Source organism: Priapulus caudatus, unplaced genomic scaffold, assembly GCF_000485595.1.
Source record: "Priapulus caudatus unplaced genomic scaffold, Priapulus_caudatus-5.0.1 Scaffold786, whole genome shotgun sequence".
Taxonomy (NCBI): domain Eukaryota; kingdom Metazoa; phylum Priapulida; class Priapulimorpha; order Priapulimorphida; family Priapulidae; genus Priapulus; species Priapulus caudatus.
The window spans coordinates 33140-43130 of record NW_014577847.1 but is presented as its reverse complement, the minus strand read 5'-3'; the positions used below and the strand labels follow the sequence as shown (position 1 = coordinate 43130).

Below are 9991 nucleotides of genomic sequence, written 5' to 3'. Positions count from 1 at the left end.
TCAAGCTCAACAGTGATCGTTATTGTGATGAAGATTGTTTAATAGTGCTGCTCAAAGTGCGAAAGGAAATTTGCATCGAAGAGGTGTACTTTTCAACAGCAAAATTTCCTGGGCGGAGGTCACCTGGACCCTCCGCCCCTAAACGACGGGGGGACACCCTAAAGGATGGAAAAATCCTGTATTTCTATAATAAAGATGTCCAAAATTGATTTGGCTTTTAGATTGCCAACTTTTATAACATTCCACACAGTGCGCGCTTCGTGCCCTTAGAGCTCGCATGATTCGGCCCCCTAGAATTTCAACTTCTGGATTCTGGCCACTGGTTGTGTGTGTGTGTGGAGGGGGTCGTGTTATTAACCTCTCGGATCCAAAGAAAAAAATTACCATTCGAATTCACAAAATTGCACTTAACAATATCAATTTTTTCATTACCTCAAAAAAGACCATCTTGAAGGTTCTAAATGCTTAAATGCCAAGAGCTTCCGGCGGCTCGCCCCTGTGGACCGCGGCAATGGGCCTGCTTCTGCCCCCCCGCCAGGGCCCTTAGGGGGCCTCTGGACCCGCCCACCCATTAAGCTCCGCTTTGTGCAGGCGTCGCGGTGTGCGCTGCTCGCGCACACTCTTCATTATACATTATGATTGGAAGTAACAAGCCGAATCCTCCCCCCCAACTTGATGGACCTGTCTACGCCAACTGCAACCAGTGATATAATCGCGCCGCCAGACATTCTTGCGTAGTGTCACCAAATGTGGGCTAGTCTACACCAGTTAACATGCCGCATATACAATGCCAAAAGCCCATTCCTCTCCCCCCAGTGGCCCGCCCACCCACACTGTTTCTGCTTTTGTAATATCTTTACTGAGGTGTCACACTCCTTTAAAAGCTCTAATTTAGGTTAGCATCCAAGATGAGCCTATCCCCCGTCCCCCCTTTTCTGACCTTTTTCCTATTGCCCACCGAGCCCACCCCACCCGTACCCCGTATGCCATATTTTCCTAAATGGTTCGGGTTGGAAATCCCATACCTGAAAAACGTTTCTCTACTCCTAGAATGCCTAACCTATCTCTCTGGAACCAGATCAATTACATCTACAGCTTGATTTTATTATTCAAAAGTTACATCTTTAGCCATCCTATTCTAACTTTTTCCCTCCTTTATCCGTCCCTCTCCTTCCTTATCTCCCTCACATCTCCTCCCTATCTCCTATCATCCCCTCCTCCTATCCTGCCTTATCTCCTTTTTCCCTCCTTATCTACTTTATTTTCATTGTGCCTGCTCCCCATCCCACTACCTTCCGTGTGAAGAAAGCCATTCTCAATGTTGGCGTCGGTTTATTGCTTAAAATAACTGCTTCTGCACTTCCAGAATAATCTGTGGCTGGCTGTGCCTTGTGGCCCCCACGTCTTAGTTTCCTGGTGTGCCGATATGAATTGTGCTATCGTGCGTTGCAAGCCAAAATCTCGATTTCTTAGCTTCGTTACCAATCATTAACATTTATATTGCATCAGCAACAATGAACTGGTATAGTTTTCCCTTTATCAAGCCATGACAGGCATATCATGTCTAGCCGTCTATTCCTACGCCTCAAAAAGAAAGGCAACATCAAAATAAAGTGAAGCTTGCATCTTTTGAGGCTCAAAAAAGAGAGATGAAACAATCACACACGACTGTAAATTTTAATCACATAACCCATGGAATGACAAAGTTATATCTTCTGCATCCTGCTGGGGCAAAACGACTTAACAAAAGTGCAAAACAGTATTGTATTTGTATTCAATTATTTGGATTTTTACATTCAATATAGCAACTTATCAAGGGCACCACATCAACGCTACTACCAAAACCACAACAGTGCCATAGCCCCAAATGTCACTTTAGCGCACTGACAGCAAGTGCTGTGGTTTCCCTCTTTTACTTTGCGGCTGGGGCGAATATCAAACAACAGTTAAATCACTATAACTCTCTACCTGATATGCTTCATGGCCTTCCATACATGCAAGTATGTACGTCATCCTCTTTGCCATCGCAAACAAAAACGTAGGCTGTTAAAACGCAAGTGGCGTTGAACACCCTTCTTTGAAAGAAATGTCGTCGTAGCGGGCCCCTTCCAACATTTGCATACTGTCCTCAAATTTCTGATTTTTAAAAGATGGCTAACACTTTGCCTTGCCCAAAGAATAATGAAATTTCATGGCCAGGAAATGTTACATAAAAACTAAGGCCCGTTGTCAGAAACAAAATTAGTTCCGAACATTGGTCTTAACATTAATTGTTTTATATGCCCAGAAACTTTATGCAACTGCGTATAAAAACTCAAAAACAAGTAATTGCCAACAGTCTAAAGCCTGCATCCCGCATACGGCTGTTGGAACTTTCTGTCTCGCGTTTTTTTTTTTTTTTTTCCTTTTTTTTTTTTTCTTTTTTGTTGCTGCGGCCAACCAGATCATCCAACACTAGGACGTGACGTGTGGACAAGGACGCTGTGGAAGGCATGATGACGTCACACGTAGATGATGGCGCAGCAAGTTTCATCAGCCGTGTGCGGCAACTATGCCCTCGAATAATCAAGGCAAAATGCGATATTAAGTGCAGAAAATAACACAGCCACTCGCACACCGCTGTGACTTATTTTGCCACATGCAACGCAGATCGAGGATTTTGCATGCGCACACGCTTGTGGAACTTGCTGCGGTCATCGTCCACGTGACGTCATCATCCTAGTTCACACGTCCTTGTCCACACGTCCATGTCCTAGGTGGACGATTGGCCCACGCAAGTTCCAACCAGCGTGTGCCGGTGGGCTCATTTAAAAATCCGGAGAAAACGTGAATTTTTCCGGATTGAAATTTCATATTCTATGGGCAAAGGGTAATTTAGAGGCATATATAAGTCGATTCTTTGAAGATGCCATTAATTTGTGATTGACATTACTGTCGAAGTTTGCAGAAAAGTAGGCCTACTATAACGTGTTCTTATACGTGATAAGAACACGTATAGTAGGCCTACTTTTCTCAGAAACTTTGGACACTAATGTCAATCACACAATTGAGGCATACTTCAAAGAATGACTATATATGCTCTAATTACCTACGCGATTAGTTGGCCAAATTCTACAAAATTACGTTTGGGTAATTAAATGTTGCTTAAATTTGTTGTCGCGCATGCTCGTGATGTGTAAAGCGTGAAATAGCCTTCGTGGCAAGCATAAGTCGATCTTTACGAACTTCATGTGCAAACAGCACCACGACAACGAGCAATCGTTAACGCCCCGCCCCCCCCCCAGCTGAGGAACAGCTCGGATCAATGAAAGATTGAGACGGAAGACGTTTCTATATAGATTCGCGACGGCCATGCAATGGTGCGCCGCTCATAATAGCATTTGATGGCCACCAACTGTGAAGCCTTTAGTTAATCTGTTTAGAGGACATCACCGGACTTTATGAAAAAACCAGCGTGCATGTCCTAAAATAAGATATGAATTAAGCGAGCTTCACATATTAAACTAAAAATACGTATATAAGCATCAGTACGGTCATCGAATAGCAACAGACCATAGAGACCTCGCACCACAACGCAACGCAAATCGGAGAAGCTGCTTTAAGTGACCGATAACCGACGAAAATCGTTGACTTGGCAACTGTGTAGACGCACACCGGCAAGGCACAGCCGCGCAAAGCTAAGAGAATTGAATTATTAGCTCAACAAGATTCATCGAGAATACTTTCAACAGACGCCGAGAGAAGTAGGTGCCACGCTGCCTCGAACGCAAACGCAAAGCGTCGAATAGCGACCAGATAGATCTCGGTGTAACGACGGACATTGGCTCGCAGTGAAAATCGGTAATGCGAACTACGAATTTAGTGTTAAAGGCTGAATTTCTATCGACGTTTATGGGTAGACTATGTACTATTGTCAGGGCGGTTCAGTACTTCCCACATTCCCACACGGTGAAACAGTACGATTAAGTCCAATCGTGATGACTTGGACCGCCACATCTTCCTTTACAGAATTAAACCATGCGACAAACCGAAGCTTGGTTCGCGACGCACGCAAGTTCAAGCGAGGGGTCAGCGGGTATCGCGTGGCTCATGCTGGCGGTCGCAAGTGGTTTTGACGCTGACGATCTCCGAACTCCGCGTAGCAAACCTCGCGCCGCCCTGAACCGATCGTCGTCCATGGGCAACGCGGCGTGCGTCGGATAGTCGTCAAGCATCGTCGCAGCACATGCTCGCCGCGCCGAGGCGAGCGCGTACGCGCCAACGCTGCAGAGAGACGTCGACGGCGATGTCGCTGGGCGTAGTCGGCACGACGCGTCCGCACGTCGTCGCACGTGAACGACACTGACGGCGCACGCCGCGACTCCCGCGATGCACAGCCATCAACGTCGCGCAGCGCAGCACTCGCGCTCGTCTCGTGCACTGTCCGCGTGCCGCGACTCGTTTCGACAGCCGTCGCCCGCCATCGCCGGCCGACAGATCCGGCTATTGCTGCTGGCTCGGCCGTCAACGCCGTCGCACATCGTCCTCGTCTGCAAACTCCTTCTGAGGGCGCGCCGACCAGTCGCGACCGAGAGACGGCGCGGCTCGCCGCGGCTCTGCACTGCCAATCACGTCGTTCAGGCCGGGCCACGGCGAGGACAACTCGAGCTGGCGATATTCAAGAGCCGCTTGCTCAGCCCGCACGTGCCGACAAGGCCGCACGGCGCAAAACCACGTACAGAGGCATACTCTCGACGTTCCACACGCGATGTCGATAGTGGAAAGTTTAGAGCATGACGCAAGGGAACGCGGAGCGCGCGATACGAATGCGGTTATCGCGATGGCTAGTGTTACGATACTACATTTAGTGTCAGTTATTTATCATGGTTTACGGCCCATCCGCTGTGATAACTTTCTTCTTTTTTTATAATTTGGCACTCATATCCACTGTATTATTATTACAATAATTATGACTGTATATACACTCGATTATAAGAAATTAACTAGAGTTGGCTACTAATTGGTATGAAAGTTTCAATCTACAGTACTTAGAAGCTAAACTACAGACCAGTTATTATTAGTTTTTTTCGTAGAGTATGTAAAGTAATTCCTGTTGTAAACTTGTAAATAAATAGCATATAATACTACAAATCTTGGCAGTAAGGCTTAATAATTCAAGTGACTTGCTACTGGTACGTATGAAGCTTTCAATCTTGCAATAAGACTTAACCAATCTCCTATTCAGAAGAGCAAACTACATCTTTCAGCTACATAGTATTACGCGAGTTGTACCCGTGGCATTAATACGATATCAGTGTTTAACTGTTAACCATAAGTATGATAAACAAGCTGTTATAATTATATGTAATAAATGAAAGCCTCAACTTTTGAAATCTAACAATACGTTTGGCGTATGTTTTATAGTTATTTGGAATGTCATAGCAATGATTGATTGCCATCTATCTGTTTTGATATGTCTGCATGCCACTTCGACACAAAGCGCGCACTATCCGTTACCTGTTGTATTCTAATTTATTTGCATGCGAAATTCTTATAGGAAGTTAGAGACATAATGTCCTACTGTCTCAGGCTGCTTAATTCTTCATCTTCTATGTAAACTGACAGATATTCTATATCTGTGAGGGAACACACAACTATAATATAACAGCGTGATTACTGTATCTCAACAAGATGATAGCAATTGCTATAATTGAGGGTGGTGGGAATGGGGGGGGGGGTACATTCCACTTCCAGCAAAAAACACCCCATATCCAGTTCCCAGTTAAAGAATAAAATGCCCAATTCGCCAGTTCCACAGGAAATTAGTAGACACGCTTTTAGGAAATATTCCAGTATGCTTACGGTTTTCAAACGCTACATGAATACTAATATTTACATACTATTATTTATCTGGGCATAATTAATAAAAAAAAAATTCAAAATAAAAAATTAAATAAATATTAGTGCAGAAATTGAAATCCCGACGAATTGACACAATTTTCCCAGATCCCAGACAATTTTAGAGGGTCTTTCCCACGTCCCGATGGACTTCTGTTAATGGCACCCTATATTAGTAATATATGTCCCCACCTTATATTATATTATAGGGAGGTGCGGCGTAGGCTGTGATTGGAAGACACAAAGTGTCAATCCTCGGCGAGCCTCGGCATCATGGCCGCATCACGTCCAGCTGAATTTCATGAGTTTTCTTTACACGTGGCGCCACCAAGTGAGAAAGCAACTTTTAGCGAAGGACTTCCTTTATAACATGTGGCGCCACCAAGTGAGAAAGCGACTGTTATCAAAGAATTTCCTTAACAATGTAGACGCGAATTGCGCACTACACACAGAAGTCGTAGGGAAGAACGCTAAGAAACTAGAGAGAAGACAAAGATGAGAAATAACAGGAAACGAATGATTTACTAATACTAGACTATAGATGAAAAGGTACAGGTCTATCTCAGTGGAAACTCGACTCGAACAGACTTCCAAAAAGATATAAGAGATAAGAACCCCGTATCACGCACTTACAGAATTCTCCAACACAGTTAGCTTTAACCAACCAAAAAGAAGCGCCACACTCCTATTTACACCAAGCGACCCAGCTAGCGTCTCTATACGTCACCAATGTCATCGATAGCACATATTCTAGCCATTCTGTCTAACCAAATAAGGTGGAGGGAGGCACCATCTCGTACCTTCTAGTGACGCGAAACCCAACCAGGCCATAAGGCATCGATCAAAAGATTGTTTGTCAGTAGGGTTGCTTGCAAGGCAAGTTTCAGATCCCCAGTCGCTACTTTGGGCGACTTCGTAATCGTTGTTTTGAAAACGTTGTTGAGCAACTCTTAGTAATACTACGATCTGTCTCCGTGATCTCTCAAAGCTATCTCGTACGCTTTATAAACAACCCGACCTTTTGTGATTCATACTTTTTGCACCGATATCGTTTCCAGGAAGTATGAGATTTTCTCACTTACAATAACAGGTGGTGCCACCTAGAGACCAAGCGAGTTTTTCTTTCTGAACAGTTGTCTTTACAGCATGTTGCACCAACCAAACTCAATTTCAACTCAAGTGCAGATTTTAGAATTTCACCACAGCATACACAGCAAGTGCCATGGCTGCCCATTTTCTTGTCACAGAGCCTCAAAAATGGATGATATCTTTGACAAAAAAATGCTGTGGCTGCCTTACCTGGTTGACCTTGATGCACTCCCCATAAATTCTATGCTGTGATCTATACCTCCCCACGCGACACAAATAGTGTTAATAAAAAGGCAAGTTGCCTTAGTACCTCTCTTGTAAAGGAAATGTTTGCATTTTGGTGTATCTACGATGCAGTCAATACTATATGTACCTGTCTGGAATTGATTGCATCGGCTATAGCATTGAGAAGTTTGAAGAACACATCGAACCATGGCAGGTAACTGTAAAGCACAAGTTTCCCATCAATGACTGAAAGCATGTAACACAAAGCACACAAAAGCTTGTTAACATTTCTAAGTACTGCGAACATGTAACAATGGAAGTATGTGACACTAACTCCAAACACTCTAACAGAAGTTTGGTTTCCTAGCACAGTAAAACTTGTGTATAAAAGTCATACAACAGTACAAGGGAAACCCCAAAACCAAGGGGTACCATGGACAACACAGGCCCCAAGATGCACACATAAATTATTATACAAGATCGCAGAAATATGTGGCCACCAACCTTAACAGACAGAGGCAGGTCTGAGAGTTCGGTGCGTGACGGCAGAATCCAAAAGCAAATTTACTGTCCACGTTTGTGACAACAAATGAAAATAGTTGCACTGCATTGCTACAATAAAAACAATTTTAGAATCAATTACTTTGCATACTACATATAAGACATAAAAATTATTAGTTTCATTGGTAACTGCACCAGAAAAATGTTTACTCACTTTTAAATTTTTATTACATTCTACATTGCTAGAATAGCAGACAACATATCGACTTCCAATCACACTAGACAATAGCAGATAAATTGTTAAAATGCACAACTATTGTAGATTTAAACATCATGTATTGCAAAATCTATAACAAGCTTAATCTGTTAGGTGATATTTACAATCCTAGAGTTGTTAACACCACATATACAGAGTCATGTAGTATAGGTTTTTTTGTTTTACATGTTTCACAGGACTGAGTACTCATACTAAAATATGTATAGTTTCTGTTATATGTGACTTTTCACCTATCAATCTTGCATGGGAAAGCAAACCGGGGCAATGACTTCAAGACATCCTGAAACAAACAAAGTATTACTAGTAAAATTAACAAAAGGTCAGATAAAAATATAAAACCTATTGTTTACATTGTGGAATGTTTCCCTAGTGAAATTTTATATTTTTTATTATTTCTAATTCTAGTGACAAAAGGCATTCACACCATTTTTATATTAAGAGGTTTAAATCCTTAAAAACCATTTAAAAGAATCGGAATGTGACTGTAAAATATTTAATACAATATTGATTGTTTCTTCGGAATTTAAGGTCATTGAAGGTGTGTACACATTTTAGACAGACCATCGTTTTCTGTTGGATTATGCACTTACTTTTTCATCAAAGTCCGCAGGATACTTCTGCAGAATCCATGGTTCTGCAAAGCAAAGCAAACAGTCAATTTAACATGTTTACATGTGGGAATACACTCCCAGTACACAATCATCGTTTCTGACTAATTTCCCATCCTCTCTTGCTATGAACACTTCTACATAATTGAACCTATATAATATATATTGGTTATACACACATCACATACCTTCTGTATCAGTTCCAGCTGCAATTTCTGTAAAAACCTCAAACACCTTGCTTGGGTTCTGCCTAACAAAACACGCAGTTAAGATTACTAACACAAACTATTTGCAAGTCAAGCATTTCTAAAAGGCAATTATATTTTGAAAAAAAAGAAAAAAAAATCACTGTCAAAATTATGCGACATACATATTTGGGCACACAAATACAACTGAGCATGGTGAACAACGCTGATGAAATGCTCACTATACACACAGGAGCAGTACATGTACTTACCGAATTCGAGAACCCATGCTTGATCAGAAAATGTGGGTCATATGGGCCCAGCTATTTTGCACGGCTGCTTATTATACCACATCCTCTACCATTTTTGCACCTTGTGACCAAGACTCGCAATACCAGATTGCTATAAACAACACGTACCTAAAGCCATGGATAACAAGGAAAGAAAAAATCAGTATCAATACAGAGCTGAAACAAGCTTGTTGAATACTACAAGTCATTTAGAGAGACCACACTTTTAAAATAGAAAAACTATGTGCCACAGCTGTGATAGCTTTGTTACATGGAACTGTTTCCAAATGGAATTTTCCGTACTCCCTGTATCAGTGTATGTAAACCTACTAAGGGCCCGTTGTCAGAAACAAAATTAGTCTCAACATTGGTCTTAACATTAATTGTTTCTTATATGCCAGAACTTTATGCACTGCGTATAAGAAACTCGTAAACAAGTTAATTGCCAACAGTCTAAAGCCTGCCGCATACTCTGTGGAACTTGCTGCGCCATCGTCCACACTAGGACGATGACGTGTGGACTAGGACGATGACGTCACATGTGGACAATGGCGCAGCAAGTTTCACAGCGTGTGCGAATGCAATATCCCTCGAATAATCAAGCGAACAATGCAAATTAAGTGTGGAAATTAACACAGCCACTCGCATACGCTGTGATATTTTCCACATGACGCAGATCGAGGAATTTTGCATGTGCACACGCTTGTGGAACTTGCTGCGCCATTGTCCACACTAGGACGATGACGTGTGGACTAGGACGTGTGAACTAGGACGATGACGTCACACGTGGACGATGGCGTGTGGACTAGGACGTGTGAACTAGGACGATGACGTCACACTAGGACGATGACGTGTGAACTAGGACGATGACGTCACACGTGGACGATGGCGTGTGGACTAGGACGTGTGAACTAGGACGATGACGTCACACTAGGACGA

The 9991-nt window shown here is 42.8% G+C and overlaps 1 protein-coding gene across 4 annotated transcripts in view; it reads right to left on the bottom strand.

The window, feature by feature from the left end:
- LOC106813523 (DENN domain-containing protein 1A-like) overlaps positions 1 to 9991 on the bottom strand; it is a 48154-nt gene that overhangs the window by 34674 nt on the left and 3489 nt on the right. For all 4 annotated transcript variants that reach the window (XM_014817682.1, XM_014817679.1, XM_014817680.1 and 1 more), the window contains exons 2-7: positions 9035 to 9181; positions 8766 to 8827; positions 8560 to 8603; positions 8200 to 8249; positions 7696 to 7803; positions 7340 to 7409 (exon numbers count right to left, since the gene is read on the bottom strand). In XM_014817682.1, coding sequence (XP_014673168.1) covers positions 7340 to 7409; positions 7696 to 7803; positions 8200 to 8249; positions 8560 to 8603; positions 8766 to 8827; positions 9035 to 9051 — 351 coding nt within the window. In that variant the 5' untranslated portion in view covers positions 9052 to 9181. The remainder of the gene's footprint in view (positions 1 to 7339; positions 7410 to 7695; positions 7804 to 8199; positions 8250 to 8559; positions 8604 to 8765; positions 8828 to 9034; positions 9182 to 9991) is intronic.